This window comes from Hylaeus anthracinus, unplaced genomic scaffold, assembly GCF_026225885.1.
Source record: "Hylaeus anthracinus isolate JK02 unplaced genomic scaffold, UHH_iyHylAnth1.0_haploid 12000, whole genome shotgun sequence".
In the NCBI taxonomy this organism is placed as follows: Eukaryota; Metazoa; Arthropoda; class Insecta; order Hymenoptera; family Colletidae; genus Hylaeus; species Hylaeus anthracinus.
In genome coordinates, this window is record NW_026534347.1 from 6,845,553 (window position 1) to 6,865,379 (window position 19,827).

Consider the following 19,827-nt stretch of genomic DNA (forward strand, 5'->3'; position numbering starts at 1 on the left):
CGCGAGTAGTGCAAAATAACCCCCGACAGAATTACGCGACGAATCGGGTCGGTTAAAGTTCCGCCATAAAGGATAACTAACTCGGTCTAGGAGGGAAGAAAAGAAGGTGAATTTAACGAGGATTCGTGACAATTGAATCCCGGGTTGCCTTTTCAGTTTTCACCTTTCGCCTTTCACCCCTGCAGCCTTATTGCAGCCCCCATAGAAGAGCAATTCAAGGAGCAACTCGCAGCTCGAAAGGGTTCAAAGAGCGGTGCTCCGGCCGATTCTTCTTTTCTCTCTTCAATTTCGTTCCAGCTAGACGCTTACGCACGTACGAACCTACACGCTTGCGCCTTGCTCGGGTCCGAGGCGGACTCTTAAAATTTCCGATGAAAGTCTCTTGGACTGGTGCCCGCGGGCGATATCCGAGAACCCATCGGTGCCTTCTCATCTACTCGTTGGCATTCAATAGAACCGAACGAAATATTCGGACGCAATTTCGTTATGATAATTCAATTTTTCCCGCGCTCCGTGACCATCCCACCGCCGCGATTCCGCTTCACCCGCTCGGGATAGTCCGCGCGGGTTGCCTACATACCTAACGTACCGTCGGCCGACCTTCTCGAACCTTTTATCCTGCAAATGGCCGGACCTTATTCGCCCATATTGCCGCGAACAGGCTCCCAGCCTGAAGAATCGTATCCGCCTTTCGTGAATTCATTTTGAAAGGCCCTACCCCCGCGTCCGCCGAACAGCTTCTGGGATCGTACTCTCTCGCAACGGTTCATGGAAATTGATCGATTCATGCCCCCTGGCATACGGAAATTTATCGTGCCTGTATATTCTGACCGTTGGCGATAAGAAACGTAGCGCCCAAGCGACGTCGAATACGGTTTGGTTTTGTTGAAGCCTTTTGGGGATGAGACTGAATGGAGCAGGTCTGAAAGTCGTAGTCATACTTAAAAGTCACGTTAAACGATTAGAGTGGTTCGGAAACGTATGGAATCGGCGACTCCAAAAACCCCTGTGTACCAAGTTTCGTACAAATCGAATCACTTCTCGCATTTTGATCTTCTATATTGGACCTGCCATTTTGAATTTCTAAATTTTGGATTAACGAATCCAATTTAGCGAAACAAAATGTGGAACGTTATTCGGTTTTCATGAAACTTGGTACTTGGGAGTTGTTGAGGGCGCTGGTAATGAATCTTATGTATTATTTAAATAAAATTTACTTTGCTACGACTGAAAAGTACATTCGTTTCGAAAAAGTAATCAGTTTGAAATCGTACAGACTTCAATTAAAAACGTTTCTACTCCACGAAGCATAGAAGCATATCCAGACTGACAACGTCACACGATGCTTCCGGTATATTTACTTTAATTACTCGCATTCTTTTTCAGTAGTAAAAATAACCTCCGCCGTGTTTGAAGCTCAATTCCTATACTCGACGTATTTACCATTTGATAATAGAAAGTTTTGAAATTATTAAATGTAACAAAGTTAATTTACCAAGCAGAAGTTTCATTTCCACGCACATAATTCAGAAGGAAAGGTTTAATTATTTTAATGCGTTATGCAAGTCGAGCCCGTTCGTGTATTGTTCATGCAGTTGCGCCTATTGCGGGCAAATTTCCATAATTAAAAATGGGCGATTCTATGTAATTAATCAAAGCTAATGAAATTTTTATTAATACGTTCCACGGCAACGTTTATAGTAAAGTAATTAAAATAATTATGCCTTGCGGAACGATGGAAACTTAATTAAAATACGACTCGTTTCGACGTATAACACGCTTGTTTCCCGAGTAAATTATATACAAAAATTAAAAGTTTTTTTGTCAAATATTGAAACTTTCACTTTCTTTGACTAGTCTCTGTGACCTAATGCTGTCTTCATATAAACAATTAGAAGTATCATAAACTAAAGAAATCGTAATTAGAAGACATTTTAAAACATTTTACTGATACATTCATTTTTTTAAATTTTAAAATAAAAATAGTATACATTGCCAGCGAATTTTTCTTTCTATTCTTCACCACGCTCACTTTGTGAACAACGTGTGCAGTAAAGAAGCGAAATAAATAAATAAGCGGTCGTTAACACGTAGCTCGATTCTGGCCACTATCGATCAGCTGTTGCTCGACCTGGGTACACCCCAACCCACTAATTCTTCGTCTTCCTCTTCAGCTGTACGTCTGGGCGGGTAATGCCGATTGGAAAATCGAAGTACCCACTAGGGTGGTTACGCAGACCCGTTAAACCCCCTTAGCGGTGGCAATATACGAGGACTTATTGGCTAACTGAACCAATACCACCGCAAACGACGTGTCCATCTGGCGAGCTAATTAGCAAATTATGAAACGAATTGCTTCGCTGCCTTTAATAACCGTACGTATCGGGCTACTTTATTCGTTACGTGCCGGTTGTAACGTTCGTTTGGTATTCTCAATAATTGCGTTACAGATTCCGGTACAGGCGGCGGTAAGTTGGCCGTGTGCTTTTTATTTCGGTACCGTTATCGTTAAATAAGTAAGCTGAAACTGTACATTTTCTAATTAAGTTAAAAATTCCGTACCTAAGCGCGATATTGCTCGGTAGACCGCCTGGAGCTAAAACTGAGTGGCGTTACGTAATTACGTTAGTAACAGGTATCTGCGAACGTTAATGCCCGATTTGTTGTGCAACATGAGTGGCTCCGAGCAAATTAGCGATTTTATGCAATAGAGGTGGTCTTGTACGAGTGTGTCGTTATTTTTAGTTTTTGTGTATCGTTCCTATAGTGCCAGTGCGCGAATACGATCGATACGCGTGCATCTATCGAAAGTAGACTGTAAAAGCAGCCTTTGTATTTATATTATAAACATACTATATATTGTTATGTAAATTCCACCACAGACGGTGAAACGTTGAAACAATACTAAGCAATATTGCCTTTTATATATTAAAATATAACTTCAATTTTGGTTCCAACAGGTACGAAATTATTTTTTTCATACGTCATTTTATTTATGAGGAACAATTTATCTAATAAATTGTAGATTCGCATAATTTAACATCGTTAAAATGAAATATCAAGTGATTGAAACACTCTAGGTGCAGGAATTCATCATGTCCTGAAAAGGAGATCTGGATTTCGCGGTAAGCGATTGCTCAGCTCCTAACAGCACTCGTTCGGATTGCGAAACGGTTGATTAGTACATACTCGCTGGTAGACATTCGTCCCTTTGTTGGGAGTTTCGCGTTTAAGAAGAATGACGCATGGAAAGACAATTAGAAGAAAGTGGACGAAGTTGTCTTAGCAAATACCACTTAGGAAAATACGATTGGGACCGGCGGTAATCGAAGTTGTCGCGACAGAGAACGCTGACCGAAATAATCGGATAACGTACGTCGTCCTAAGACACGAGGACATAATGGGGAGCTCCTGGCAAACGGTGAAGTAAGAGGAGAAAAGTAGCACTTACGAAAGCCATTCGATATGGCCAAGGATAGGTTGATACGGGATGGATTATCAAGGACACAGCAGTGGTTTCCATTTTGGAAGATGACCACTTAAAGATGAAAGTAAATATTTGATTATTATATGAATACAGGTTTAATATATCGCAGGTTACTGATGTAATTGCTATATTGAATTGTATTTCCAATTATACTGTGTTCAGACGTGTTGCATTTCATAAGTATTCCATTTAGACAACCAGTCACACAATTTAATATACAATAACAACATTTTCTAGCTATCTGTGGAGGCTCAAATATAGAAAAATCGAAACGTGGTCAAATTTTATTTTTTCTCTCAGAAAGTTCTAATAATCTGTCTTTTAAAAAATGTGATATATTTTATTATGTAATCATAACTGGTAAAACTTTTTATATCGTATATCTATAATTTAAAACGAATTTTCTGAGTCTATAAAATACATGTATATATAAATTGCATAGGAAGAAAAGCCAGTACATGCAACCGTTTCCTTCCAAATAATTCTCAAAGAAGATTCCACTCGAAGCAACCTGACTTCCCAGTCCCTTTGGTGGTACGACTTGGTCCTCTCCCTTAATCAATCCCCGAATTCCGGCACGTTTAACACAGGTGAATTTGTTTGCAGGTGACAGTGTGTATTCGTGTGATCGCGACTCCGGCCAGGAGTAGTTATCGAGGTACATGAAAGAAGGACATGAACTACTCTCAAGGTAAGCGGTTTCATTTTGTTTCGTCGCCACTTCCCGATCGGGCTTCACCGTTTCCCTCGTTCAATCCGTCGGAATGCGGCGTTGATACGCCGCGCTATACACACACAACACGTAGACAGTGTATACGCGGAAAATTCGCCGAAGGTTTGTCGCCGTCCGATCTCCAACGGATCCCGAAGCCAGCGCGAGCGGTCTGAAACAGTTCGGAAATTCACTCAACTAATCAAATACCGCTAAAACCGCTAAACAAGTTAGGTTAGCTATCTACGTGCTCCGAATGGCAACTCCGAAGTGCTCTGCGGCTGCGAAGCGCGAAAACGCTCGCGACTGCTTCCGCAATCCGCACGCCAGCTCCACCTTCTCCTCCACCTACGGAATCCCTTAACGAGGAGAAACGACTCGACGCAGACGTGTCCGATTCCTTCTATCCGCAGACGTCTATACAGGGCGGTCCAGTTAACTATTGTCGTTTTTTCCCTCCTCGAATCAGGATAACGAGGAATCCGTTCAACACTGAGACTGGTCGAGCCAATTTCGGTTGATTTCGAATCGTTCTTTAGGGTTACTGTTAAATTATTGAAATTGAAATAGATAGTGACAACAAAAAGTGTCAGCAAAAGGAACTGTCACATTTGAGAAATGACAAGGTACAAATAATTATTGAGTCCAAGTATCTACTTAAATAATAATAAATTCTTTACTCTAACTCCTATCTTAAGAGTTGACAAATTTTAAATAGCCTTCATTTCATTTGTGTTAATTTTGCATGCAGCGTAGCTGTCTACACATAAAAACGTCAGAATAAAATCACAAACATTAGTTCAACTATTATCCATTCCTCTATAATAAAGACCATTTCAAAGCCCCATTTCCATTCACATCATACAATTTCGGAAACAAGGTGAAAACTGTTGCGCCACCCTGTATCGAATCCTCCCCACGCAGATTAGGGTCGATAACGATACAAAACGATCGAGCGTTCTTTATGACTCGCTGGATACCGCTGTTTGTTTGTCTACTAGACGGTTTTACGGATCGCGTGAAATTAATGCTACAATACTCGTTAATAATTCGTCCACGCATGATTAAACGATTATCACGTATTTATTAGCGGCGGAGGAGTTTGAACGAAACGAGTTCGTGACGGTGCCGGCGTATTGAAACGTGTTCGCGTAATGTATTAAAATATGAATGCGCAGCTTCTGTTTGCGTAGTCAATGGTTCGAAATGTAAAATTCAAGAGGTTTTTCGCGCGTTACGAATTTCCGAATGCGCGTTCTGTAATTCCGGGGAGCCGTGTAGATTAATCGATGCGAAACGAGAGTTATTTCGGGATTTAAATAACTGCCTTCTAATATTACGGGACGTTCGGAGCTAATGATATTTTTTTTTTGCCGTTGCAGCTGCTAATACGATCCCTTGACAAAAATTGGGAAATCTGAAATTTGTAAGAGAAAATGCATACGTGAAGATAGAGTGCTTATGTGAGGCACGATATTTTATTTGAATAATTTCGTACCTGTAATTAGTAATTTTAATCCGTTCGCCATGAACCTTCATTAATATACATTGCATGATGCTGGCGATTTTATCACGATACCTTTTTAATAGAAATTTTAATGATTGTCCCTTGGCTTGGACCACATCTGCCTCTTCGCGATTCAACAAGTTCCTCATGTATTAAAATAAACATCCCCTTTGTGAAATACACTTTCAACTCTATAAAACATTCTCCATGCATCTAAGTAAACAATTAACAGTCCCTACTCCGAAATCAACACGAAGTACACAAAACAGATTCCCATATATGTCTGGAAGTCCCTCGCGAGTAACAGTACATCAGGACCCCGTGTTCAGCAACGCTGACGTGTCACGAGAGCCTCTAAGCCACCATTCTTCCGTTGCTGCGCCCTGTATATGCTCTGCTCGCGCGATAACATCCAGTTAATTTGTATTCCTATTCTCAGTCATCGAATATTCCTGCAATGTGGCTAACCGATAGTCAAGCTCGACAAAGGAAAAGGCGGAATTCGTTGCGTAGCGATTCGAATCGGTTCGCCGATGGTATGCATAATAAACAACGCGGTATGCATTTGCATGTGAATGTCCATAAAGGCGCGTATGCATTAGGAGAAGCGGTGTACGTGGTTCCCTCTGCGGACAGGTAGGCGAGATAACGTCGCCTGTCAAATATGAGAACAATTAGGGGGAGGAGGGGGGGGGGAGGATCAGGAGAAAACATCTTGACGGGCCAACCGCACGTGTCTTTTCACCCTTGGGACAAAGTGACCCCGGGGCTCGGAGGAGAGGACCTATACGCGATGCTTCTACAATTAAAAACTCGTTCGGTTTACATAGATGCTTTCGGGCGACTTTTTGTTTGCGTACATAGTGGCCGAGGGACGCAGCGAGTCTTTTACATAATGGCTTTTCGAGCGAAATTAAATTCTTCGGGGACCGTGCAGGGATCGCCCCGTGATCGTCCCACGAACGTTCTCGGGGATACTTTCGCCTCGCACTTTATCAGCATTAGCGGAGGATATTATACATTTTTGTGACCCTGGCTTTCGATGATTACTTGGACTTTATTGAAAGCGCGCAGTATGAGATTGTTTTTGAAGGGGTAAGTTTTGTGACGGTTTTCGTGATTTTTTTTTTTTTGCAGTTGAAGTAATTGAAGCGAATATTTGTAATTTGGTGTGTTTAATTCTGCACGTACGTGAAAGGTTTTGGTAAATTTATAAGTGTTCCGATTTACTCGTTACGAAGTTATGAATAATATTCCACCGTCGCGTCTGGCGGAATGGTTCCAGAATGTTAACGCGATTGAGCACGCCCTGATGGTCCGAACCGATGAAAAATGATTTTGTTTTATTCGTCGTGAATGTGGTTATCGCGTGAACTATACTACAAATAATTACAAAAGAATTGAGCGTTAAAGAAAGCCTTAGCGACAAGAATATAAAACAAATGGATTGTTTGACTCAAAATATTGTACTCTCTTGATGTAACGGAAAATCTTGAATTTAATTGAAGGCAATGTAAAATCCTGACATCAAAGACAGCGTATATTATAGCTTCGAAAAGAATCGGCGTTTCATTCAATAGGAGGCGTCTAGTGTCGATATTGCATGATCAATAATACATCCCGATTTGGAATATTGGATTGAGCGTGTGCTATCGCGACCCTTCGAGAATAACCCCCACGATCAGGACTTCCTTCGGAGGGTATAAAAGGAAATTCAGAAAAACGGGCCGTATGCCAGCGCACCGAATAGAAGGCAAATAATGAATTTAGTCTCTTTTAAAGAGGTTATTGACGGAATCCATTGCCGCTCCTAAACGCATGGCCGACCGCGCGAGAGAGCCAGAACCACCCTCGTGCTCCTACCCCCTGCCCCCGTAACGTAATTACGAAACTCGTCATCGACCGTGCCAAAGGGGTTGTTTCTTTGTAAATTTTTCCCTGCCGTCCTCTGTGAAACCGATGTTTACTCGGATGACCACTTTCGCCACAAATCTCGATCGCAAAGTTCACGCAGCGATCGAAGTCAAAGGTTAACTGCGTTCATTGACTAACCATCGACACAGAAAACTAATGATAGCGACTGACGAACTTCCACTAGCTATTATCTTCTATCTCTACGTTCTTATTTGTTCGATTCTACTTCTACGAAATAACTAGCTAATAATAACACGGAATAACATGCAACAACGTGGTCTAAATAAATTTCAACAATTTTTATTTACACATCAGTTTCTTTCGAGTACGATACACGGTATAGGATTTTCTTTTGGAAAATTGAAATTTAATTTTGAAACTATACAAGGTTTATACGAATTTATGAAATCTGCTGTTGGCAGAAATGAGATAAATATGTAAGTGATTGAAAATTAATATGTATACCTATTAATAAATGGTTCGTTGGATTATGTTATCGAGGCTAGATATGCAAAGCTCACCTGCATGTCTGGTAATTCAGGATTAATAGGCTCGAATTCTTTGGTGCGAACGCTGTAATATTACATCACTCGAACATCTATCATATTTGACAGAGATTATACATCACGCAAATGTGCTTTTCGAAACATGAATATGAATGGATGTCAATGATGGAAATCAGTGACGTTATTACACAATAATAAACTTACACAGTGTGACAAACTATCTAAATCATAAATTATTTTTCAATTTACATTCAAGTAAAAATATTAAATATATAGTAATCAATTCCTGTATAAAGTAACTATTTATCGCTAAGAATTCCTTTAATTTAAACGAGAAAATAAACAATTTAAATTAAATTAAGACTGCTAGTAAAAAAATAAAATTCTAAAGCCTCCCTTATACAATTTTCTACAATATATTCAAATATATTTCGCAGTGTACGTCGTCTTTAAATTGTCGACGCTGGATAAAAGCGCAGAGGAAATTAAGCAGGGGTAGAAAAAAAAAATTGGAGGAAGCGACGTTGGAAAGTCCCCTCGTTCGACAACCACCCGACTTATGTATTGTAAATACCATGTAATCCGATGACCTCTCGGCGACGGTCCCTTCATTACCGGCGCGGTTGCCATTGTTCCGTTGCTATAATTGAATTCCCAAGGCAGCCTCTGGCAACCAATCCTCATCCTCTCAGCATCAACGATCCGAGACCACCGCCGATTCCACGTCGAAACTCTACGAGATCCTGATTTACCCCATTCAGTCGGGAATAATGCGATATCCCGACCCCGAAAGCCAGGTCGAACCTCACTTCGAGCGGAGTCATCTTAGCAGGGGTTAGTCTGATCTCGTGCACAATTCTAAATGTCCGTTTGCTCTTAGCTGTCGGTTTCCAGGCAGCATCCGGAGCTGGATTTCCATCTGGAAAACGGATACTAGCTGCGGTGTTTTATCGCGACAGCCGTCTACGTCTGATAACTTAACGTTAGAACTTGTTCTGTTTGATTAACAAGATAGCATCGCGTGTACGTGGTCATGAAACTGGTGTGAGACTGTTTTAACAAAAAATTAAATTTTTATATATTCGATGTTTCGAAAGGATTTAATTAATACTAGTACCTGAGCTTTGAGATTAATTCAAGGGTTAACTCGCAACAAGTCCAATTGACATTGACGTTATCCAGCAAAATATGACTGCATATTAATTTGAATAAAGAAGGGGTTAGTTGCTCTGTTTCTTAATTAAATTCTCTCACGTGATCGTTGTCAAAGCGTGTTTTGTGCCTTGTCCGGAGGGGTGAAATTAAGTTACAAATTAAATACAGCCCCGACCTGACAGAAATGAGGAAATAATGAAGTTTCCAATTTATAAATATTTGATATTCACAGGGGCTTGGCAAGAACATGAAATTTCATTCCGAGATAAATGACTCTTAGCGAGTTTGAATAATTCTAATGTGTTTACGCTAATACTTCATTAGCAATGATAACACGAATATGGAACTGTACATGTATAATATGAATAAAAATTTCTAGATAAAAATGATGAATGTATGCCTGTGTTGTAAACATTAGAAAAGTTACAAAAAGAAGTAGAAATAAAAGTTGGAGCTAAATAATTTTCAAATTAAATGTCCTTTCCAATTTGAGAAAGTTAAATGACCCAAGGTTTAAGAAAATTTGGACGTCCAAACAGGATATTTGCATAAACGTGCCCGTGTGCAGACTGTTTTTATACTAATGGAAGTCACCCGTACATCACCGCGCGAACAGGAAAATCGATAATACATCAGCGGTGCACATGTTATCCATAATTAACACTTCCTCGTTGTAAATCAGTATTCTCTTTTCTTTGCTATCTCGCCGCGCAACGTACACGCGCCATGCGTGTAACACCTTCTTTCTCGCACGACTATGAGAACAAGTTTACATGCACTCATAAACCATTTCCTGTATCATTACTCACGGAGTTACGCTGTAATTTGTTTTAGCGAGAGCTAAAGTGAATGGAGACCAGCGATTGTCCGTTTGATTTACGCGTTTCATTTATCGCGCGCATCCTTTCGACAATTTTTGCTCGTTTCCCCTGTCGAATGTCTGATTTTGGCCCGACGCGACGTACGTTCCAAGTAATCATGCAGGGTATCGGGGAAGGAAAATGGAATGTTCGGAAAATATTCATCAGATGTTTGGGTTTGCGAGCATATAGTTTAAACCTCGTTAACGTAGTCGACATAGAACAGGTGATCTTTAGAATATATAAATAAAAATAAAATAAAAGAAACATCATACAAAAATATGTAGTTAATTTACTTAAAATTAGTTTATTACTTTGAACTTTGAAAAGAAAATTGCTACAGTACTTATCACTCCTCATACTGAAACCTGAATTGAAATGTGACATTGCAATGTAATTTCAAGCCTATCTAAAATAAATTAGACGAAACGCAACAGTCTGCAGCCCGCTATCGTCAGGTACAGCAACCAAACGTCGTCGAATGCATATCTTCAGCACGTAATCGGGGATCGATCGAACGACGCGCGTTCACCATCGAGAAATCGGCACCGTTTACCTCGAGTCATCAAGGATAGGGCGCGAAGGGTCTTTGTGCTTCGATGTACACACGGCGGACACACGCAGGAGGCGTATAAACGTGCCGGTCCGCGCCTCTACGAGCGTCCCTGTCTCCGCCATGACTGATGACCGGCATTACGATTTGTCAATAACAATTGTCTCGGGTATAACTGCCGCGCGCAAACTGCAACTGATGGCTAACATCGATTGTTCACGTCGACGTAACTGTCCAGTGCCGGAGTGACCCATAACGCATCCGCACCAAAAATCTGCCGCCGACAGACCGACGCGAATTCGACGAAATGCCCGCAACGTTGTTCACGCTAATATGCGGTATCTGCGCCGTTGATTAGTCGTTCCAACGATCCATCGATCGCCTCGATCGACCGTCGATCCGCGTTTATCGCGCTACGTCCCTCCTGGGAATCGCGTCCGCGCTCGCTTTTCTATTTTTCCGCTAGCTTTTTCATTGAATAGCGCTGCCATGAGGGCGTTCGAAATTCGTAAAACGATGGTAGTTTTGATTTTTATTTTAGAGAGAGGGAGGAGAAGGTTTATCAAAGGGGACTGGGTTGTTTAGTTCTAGTGTTTTTGTCACTATTTCGTCGGACTTTCATGTATAAGCTACGAATGTATAATAGAAGCTTGTGATGAAGTCTAGAATTTTATATTAAAATTCACAAACCCCCTTGTTGAGTCAAACTCAATATTTCTTGAAACCGACGATTTATATGGTTTCTAGCATTATTATGAGTGGAAATTTATACATATATTAATATCGGTGTACATGGTGTGAAATAATATTTGTTGGATCTCCTAACATGTATGGAGTATAATACAGTGAATAATTAAAATTAGAATAAATCCTAATGTATCTTTAGTTGTAAGATAACCTAATATTCCATATTCATCCTTGTAACCCTTGACAATTATTTTGTCACGCCTTGTACACATTTATCGCAGGTTGCTTACGAACTCGCTGACCCTCTTTCCCGAGCACATTACATGGCAATGTCGGTCCTAATTATCGATTGCACGCCGCCGGGACTGCATCGTCCGCTCCACATTTCACAAGTGTTTCGCGCCACAATTTTTCCACCTACGTTTTCGCCCAGGTCGACCTCCTCCTAGCTTCCCTTTTCCACCAGCTAACGAGATAAATCGCGATTCTCGGGCGGTTCTGCTGTTTACACACGGTACTTTGATTAAAAAGAAGGCGTGAAATTCTCCCTAACGAGAGCGGCGCGCAACGGCCGAGGATTTTTAATTAAAGCCGAAGAAAACGCGAAAACATTCAACATCGGTGGCAATCACCAGCGACGGATCTTTCAACGCCAAGGGGAGGGAGAAAACCAGGTCGAAAACAGCGCGACGACGTGTATTCTTTCGCGTTACACGTCGAAATGCCTCCTAGCGAAATTACGTCGGGAAAGAAAGCGGCAAGGAACGACGGAAATCTCGTTAAGGTAGGCAACATTATCTTCTGTTTGCCCGGGGAAGGGGGAAAAAAAAGGAACCATCCGTATTATAACGCGTGTTTGCCCGTTCGTTTCCTTATTTCTCTCATCCAGCGGCCGAAACCCGCGAGAGAAAAGTTCCCCCCTTTTCCTACTGGAAGATGAATGGAGTTAACCCGCTTTGTTAATGTTGTTATGGGTAATGGATCGTTGGGAATAATAGACGGGAACGCTGTTCTCTTATTCGCAATCAATATCTTTTTTTCGCGGCACGCGCGCCCATCCGTCAGCACTTTGCGCCATTATGTTCCGTAGCTGTCTTCTGTCGACTGTAATTGAATCGAAAATAGATTCGTTTCTATTAGAAACGAAATTTTATGAAATCGCGTCGATCGGAATGTCGCTGATCTCGAATAACTGTGTCGTGATATCTGTCGATTAAACAAAAATACCTAAATATAAATAAAATTTGCATAGCAAGTTAAGGTCTAGGACTATTTGAAAATTTACTACTTTCCAAATAGGAAGAACCATGCATTTATATTTAATTCATATTAACTTCGTACAACGATTATACGATTTTTCGTTATTGAATTATTTATATGATAAAAGAGCGCGGAAGCAAATCGATAAAGGAAATTGAATTTGATCGCCAACACGATTCCCGATTGGCGGACGATTGCACGTGGAGAAGTGAGGGAGGAATAAGAACGAAAAAATCGAGGAAAATGCTCGTATTGTGCATCGCGCGAGATGTTTCTCGTCCTTCTCGGACTTTCTCTTTACCTTTATTTTTCAGGGCAAATTTATCGTTCGTTTACTCACAACTGTAGTAGCACGCGGTAGCCTTGAGAGAAATTGGCGAGTGTCCTCTCGGTTTTCTTCCCGTTCCCTCGAACCCCTTTTTCTCTTTTTCGCTTTATTCTTCTACAATTCAAGATTTCCACCCTCGTTCTTCCCCTATCTTTCTGTAACCGGAATGTTATATGTGAAGGACAACGCGTGGCAAATATAAAAACGCGTGAAATATGATAATAGAACACACGGAAACTATGTTTTGCTTCTAAACGTTAATGTGTACGTAAGTGTACCACCTACGCCAAAAATTATGAATGAAAATAGAGAAGAACATCGAAAACATACATTATATTTAAAAGTACGAATTTAATATCCACCGAATTCGATTTTTTCACTTAAAATTATTGCAATAAAAAGATGATAAGTCTGTTCCCTTAAAAGAGGTATTATTCATTTCCTTCTTCTTTCGTGTTTTTTGAGTCGAGATTAACTGTGCACGCGGTACAATTGACTTTATTTATACGTGAACGTGGAGAGTAAGTGTCTGGGATGGTATACGATATGTACTCTACGATGTGTACCTGATTGTGCGAGGTTGACTTTATAAATGATCGTGTAAGACTGTTTATTTAGGAGTGCTCGTGTGCAGCTCTCTGTGATTGCATCCGCTCCGTACACCAGTGAAGCTCCCTATTGGTGACTTCCGATGACGCTGTTCTTTTCACGCTGATTCAGTAGCTCTGTATACCAATAGATTTATAGTATCACACAGTATCGTACAGTAGACAATCTCACTCGTAATTATTTATTTTGTCGGAGAAATATCATATCACTTCCACCTAGAATTTAAAAATCTATTGCTTTAGGACCCCTGCAAGATTGCCAATAATAACATCTAGAAAAGCTAGTTAACTCTAAAATAAAATTGCTCGATAATCCCTACACCTTTAACTCCGGAATAGTAATTTGTAATTCGTTCGGAGTGGTTTGACAATGAAATTTTTCCTTTGACCCCCGAAAAGCGTTGCTTCGACGATTCTTATCTAGAGATAGAATTTCCGTCGACGAAGGAAAATTAGGGAACGAAGAAGCCGTGGCCAGGCGGTCTTTGATGAATTGCAAAGGGTGCATCGCTCGCATACCCGGCCACGGCGCGCAACCAAGTACGAATTTCAATCGTACGAAGACTTTGTCTTCGTTGCTGGCGTTTGTGACAGAGAGACCACAGCGGAGGGTTGGAACTTAGCTCAGGCGTGATCCAGCATAATGCGAGAGCAATTTGGTGAATGGAGTTAATTCAATAGAAGCCCTCGAGTACGCCTCCGGTTCTTGGCGGGGGCAGCTTCTGGTGAACGTTAACCTCCCACAGATACCGGCGCTTCTTCGTTTGCTCCGTCCATTCAGACCAGGCACACGAATCGCGCTTTTTGTAGCCCTGGTTAAGCGTTACGGCGCCTAAATCAGGTGTAACTGGGAAGGAATAAGAAACGATCCTCCTGGTGTATTTAATCCTGGAAAATGTTCGTTTCTGGCTGCTGCTCAACTATGCCAGGGGCTGCTTGAAAGATTGATTCGAAATGACATTAATCCATTACTATTAATAAAGTACATGCTTATATATTTTCCACGTTCATAAACTAGGGAAGCGATCTAATTTATTTTGTTTTTGTAATGAGAACCATGATGCACAGTCTTCTGAATTCTTCATCTTCATTCATAACTTACACGTAACGAGGTAGATTCTTGCATATTCGCCACCTTCATTCATGGAATGGAACTCAAGAAATAGGATTTTCCTTTGGCGATATGATTCACAATCTTCTACATTTATTTTAAGATAGGGTTCTTCATCTTTATGTACAAGTCTACTTGATAAATATTTATGACAGTGATTTGTAGAGTATAATCTTGGAAAAGACATGGATTATTCTGTAAAATGTAATCTAGTTTCAGGTATGTTCACAGTGAATTTTGTAGGAAATGTCAGAGTATCAAGGGGAAGTTTTATAAATTATTTTCCAAGACATCAGTTTATTCCAAGTATTTAGAAAGAGTATAAAAAATTTAGTATTTACAAGTCCACAAGTATTTACTTAATAATTTACTTTATAATTACATGTGCACAATTTATATTTTCCACACACTTTTTAATTAAAAAATAAGCTGATACATTTCTGCATAAAATATATAATTTATTACAAAGCTGGTACACACATTCTGTTATTGTCCTAGTCTTCACTATCACGTGTATCCAGTAAAACACTATAATAATTGACTTTCTAAGCTAGCCACTGAATCGAAAGAGAAGCAGCTACTAAATCGCAGTGGCCCATTGTAATGTTAATACGAAGCCTAGCTTTTCGAATCACCCCATCGCTCTTGCTTTTGTTTCACAAATTTCTCTTCGCTCTATTGAAGCTTGTTCTTCGTGGAAGCAGCGCGTTAAAGGAGAGAAATCTTCGTGAAGGTCTTTCTGCGAAGGTTGACGAGAAGTTAGTGTTATTACCGTCATTGAGCGTGCCCAGAAACGTATCTCAGGCACGAGCCTTAATTTACCGCGCGACCCACCTAACAATCTTTCTCAGAGTTTAGTTTCCCATCTCTGGATCGGCGGTGGCGAGGTGGCCTCCTGATTTTTTAAAACGTCTGCGGCCGGAGTGCGCATTCAGGAACGAAGATTTAAAGGACGTACCTGTGACCGAACATGAGAGCGAACATAATGCAAGAAGCATGAATTCACCGCCACAAAGGGAGTAGGTAATAAAAGAGTTCGTACATACGTTTGTCCCATCCGATCTTGTCTTCGAGGAAGGTAAGAGGTTTACGTCTTAGTAGTTTGTTGGAAACTGGGGTAGTGTCTCATTCGCTTATTTATCAACTTGGAATCATTTACAACAAATCATTATAAATCTAGAGTATTAAACAAACGATAGATTAAAAATGAGAAAATAATTGTATTCTAGTTTCTTTCTGAAGGATCTATTTATTTTAAAATAATGTTACGGTTTCATTCAGTAACTAGCGCAAATGCATATCCCACCAAAAGAAAAAGTTATACCATCAAAAGACAGTTCCCGTTGCGCGATTCAGCCTCTTGTATCACTTTTTCTATCCACGCTTAGAATATAGCTACAGCTTGTTCCACTTTCCGGGATCATCCTGTATATCGATATTAACAGAAATTAGTTCAGACGGATATTACAAACTCGAGGCAAACTGTGCAATGTTGCCTGTGTAACCAGCATTCTTTTTATCGCTTGCAGAGTTCGGAACTTTAAATAACCTGCAGGTTGTTCTAAACTTTTCCTAGAACTAAAGTTTCAGACAACATTGCTGCAAACGTTATTGACTATATGTATGAGGGCATTATCGTGCTGAAAAATAACGTCATTCTTGGCCAAACGATACGCTGATCACAGTGTCGTAGATACAGATCATCCTACCAGTGCGAATATAGACGATACATTGGAACATGGAAATACGAGTACATTCGAATATTTATAAAAATAGAAAATAAGTACGCAATTAAAGCAACTGTAATCTAATTAGATTCGTGAAGGATTTCAACAAGATAACATTATACAATAATATCAGTGACATCCAACTTCTATCTGTCGACTTGGTTTTGGGCATTGCAATTTTTCATAAATATACCTAACAAGATATAAATCATTAAATATGTTTTAATTAAATATCATTAATTAAAACATGAAAATAAACCCAACAAGAACTAGATGGAAGATGATAAGTTAAGTACATGATTATACATTTTTGTCGCGGCCATAAATTCTATCTAAAATCCACAAATAGCAGACTTCAATCTCAGTAAGCCAATAAGCCAAATTCCTCAGCTCGTGGTATTTACCCAACCTGTCTTCGATTATTCATATACATAGCGTCAACATAGAAATGACAGAAATTATCACACCCCCCCCCCTCCCAGGATTTCTATTAAGTCATTCCGTCTAAATGCGATTTCCTTATCGTGCCGAGGTTTTCTATCTGACCAACGTCCCGGGAGTTATGCGCCATTAAGGTGGTCGCAGTTCGGGTTCGTAATGAAATTTAAATGGCGAGCCGCTACAACAGCGACAGCAATTGCAGCAAGCCTGGACGACAAGTCACGTTACGAGACTTCTTATCGAACGCGTGTCGTGCACACTTGTTCCTACCTCGGGTGACTAAGCCATCCTTTCTACCTACTCATCGTCACGTGCGTTTTTATCTTTACTGAATTAATGCACGCGGCCTGACCCCGTCGTTCGATCGTTTCCTCGGAAAGGAACTCTTATTACACTTCCAGTTATTGAGTGTAAAAATTGAATAGAGCACAGGTTTCCACAAGTATAATAACACGAACATCGATTAACTCCACTTTCTGAAAAATCTTAAATTTAAGTGCCAAAGCACTTTGGTATAGTTATAACTTTTTATATTGATAATAATTTTCCTGAATAACAAAGATTTACACCAATTTATTACAATTAAACAGTTTAGTCTACTTACGACAATTGAAATGTATTTTATACATCCAAAACACTGTATTCTTAAGTAATTGTAGAATTGTTACCTGACACCACGATATCGGCGATGTCAACCCTTAAATAAATCTGTAGAACCAGAGCCATTCTATTTCTACGCAACAATACGATTCTACAACAAACAAATTGTCGATTTTCGTTGAAAATAGAAACGGTCACGGTGTTCCAAAGCGATGGGAACTTGATGTTCGATCGCGATAATTGAATTGCCACGAACGAAGAAAAGGGGGATGAAACAATCTCCATCGTCCTCGAGTGTCCAGCAAGAGTTTGAACTAGTTCGAGTCTCTCAGCAATTTTTTCCCATCGAACACAAGTCCCAGACGCCCCGCTAGCTCTTCACGCCAGCCCGCGATTTTTTATTTTCACTCATTACCCTCCCACCGGGTTTCGCCTTAATTTCTCAGTGCCGTTCACCCTCTTTTCCAATGTCCGACCTCCCTAGCCGCTTGACCATTATTTACACCTACCATCCCCGCTCGCCGCCACCGGTCCGCCTTGTTCAAGCTCAATTGTATCCCAAGCGTAAATAAATGACCCCGTGATTTTTAATTGGACTCAGCCGAGCTCTCGAGTTCTTCAGAATAAACGAGCTGTCGGACAAATAAGATGACGACAAAAGTTGATGAGGGGCAGGGAGCTGCGCGTCGATTTCCCGTCCGACTTTCCACTTCGGGACACTCCAATGTTACTTTAAAAATCCATCGCGTTATGTAACTTAACCCTTTCACTGCAAATTATTATTCCAACATGTCTCGAGAGAGTAATATTTCCGAACGCGAGAACTATTGTAGATTATACGCATTAGTGGTGCATTTGCATTAAATATTAATAAATAGTCGTGTACGAAATTTAAAAAATTGAATTTCGAGAGAAAGAACTTTTAAGTTTGTAATTTTTGTATTTAAAAATAAACATCGTATTTATAATGAAAGATTCATTTGATAATGTCAAAAATATTATTTAGTCAAACTTGTTCAATAAACATATAGGGTACGAATATTTATGGGATTGACTGTATACAATTCTTTTCAGCAAGTAAATCCAGCGGCACAAAAGTCCGTGATAACACTTGCAACAAGGTTAGGCTGCCGAACGCGAGCTGCTTACGCCTGGGTGCGAAACGGTGAGTTTCGTGCGCAGTTATTTGCTACAGGCCGCTAACGTCGGGTCAATGAAAAATGTTAAATATCCAAGTACGCAGCGCGATCACGCCACTGCAATGCGAGCTAAAACTCCGACCCAGTTTCGCTCGACGATACAACGAGGAGGTTGTTGCACGCCTAAGACAACCGCGTATAGACAACTCGTTGCGATAGGCTCGCTCGTTATCAGACCAAAGAAAATTCTCGCATAAGCGATGCAAACGGAATCGAGGTTCCGGCCCCCTCCGCCGACATTTCACCGCTTAGGGATACGTTAATTGCTCAAAGGAATTTTCCCAGTCCTCCTCGAGCGTTAGGAACTTTCATGGATTTAGTGGCCGCGAGTCACGGAATCGTCCCTCCGAAACGCTGATGGAAAAAAGGAACGTTAGCACCCACGCGAGAGTAATTAAAACTTTAAGAGATTTCCGACCCTTCCAGCAATAGGATAAGTCTTATTATAAATCAGGAAAGTGAAGAGCGTTGTAATCCATAAAATCTCGCCGGATCTGGAACGTTAATGCTGTCGGGTGTGCGAATGACGATAACGATCAAAGAATCCGTCGCGAGATTCCATCAAGGTTCCTTCGTTTCCGTAATTGTGACGTAAAGGTAAACGGTTTGGTCTACGATCCTCTTCCTCCCTCGGCAAACTCCATGGACATTTTTTATTTCTCCCCTTCTCCTGGCTGCGGTTGGAATAATGACCTGCGAATCATCAATCACCGTGCGATTGAAAATTTCATATTTATTAATCGCTTTTCTTCCGTTCCAATCTAGCTGCGTGGGACACACCTTCAGCCTACGGATATTAATGAAACATAAATACAAGGAGAATTGAGATTAATTACGTTTATGAAATATTTTCAGGAAATTGAGATTTATGACATTTATTAAACACGGTAGGCAATTATAATTAATAAAAATGTATTCAGAAAATGCAAATTATTCATGTAAGGAAAATTAGAAAAAATTTCTACTTGAAAATTTCTACTGTGTTTAAATTTTGTTTACAGACTACTAGAAATCACTACATAATCAAACGTTTATTGTGGTATTTATTTTGATCGAAACTCAAGAATTTCAGTAAAATTCATTTTCTTTGACACTTCACTTTTGGAATCAATTTTTCTTTTTGAGTTCTTGGCCCATATATGGTTGACGCGACGTTCAACGCGTTAAACACG

General features: G+C 40.3%; 1 protein-coding gene across 4 annotated transcripts in view; it reads left to right on the forward strand.

Moving 5' to 3' along the window:
- Positions 1 to 19,827, forward strand: part of LOC128890478 (uncharacterized) — a 493,055-nt gene that overhangs the window by 163,821 nt on the left and 309,407 nt on the right. For all 4 annotated transcript variants that reach the window (XR_008460622.1, XM_054149003.1, XM_054149005.1 and 1 more), the window contains exon 2: positions 4,094 to 4,178. Coding sequence is in view for 3 of the 4 variants with exons in the window: in XM_054149003.1 (XP_054004978.1) it covers positions 4,163 to 4,178 (16 nt within the window). In the remaining variant the exon portion in view is untranslated. The remainder of the gene's footprint in view (positions 1 to 4,093; positions 4,179 to 19,827) is intronic.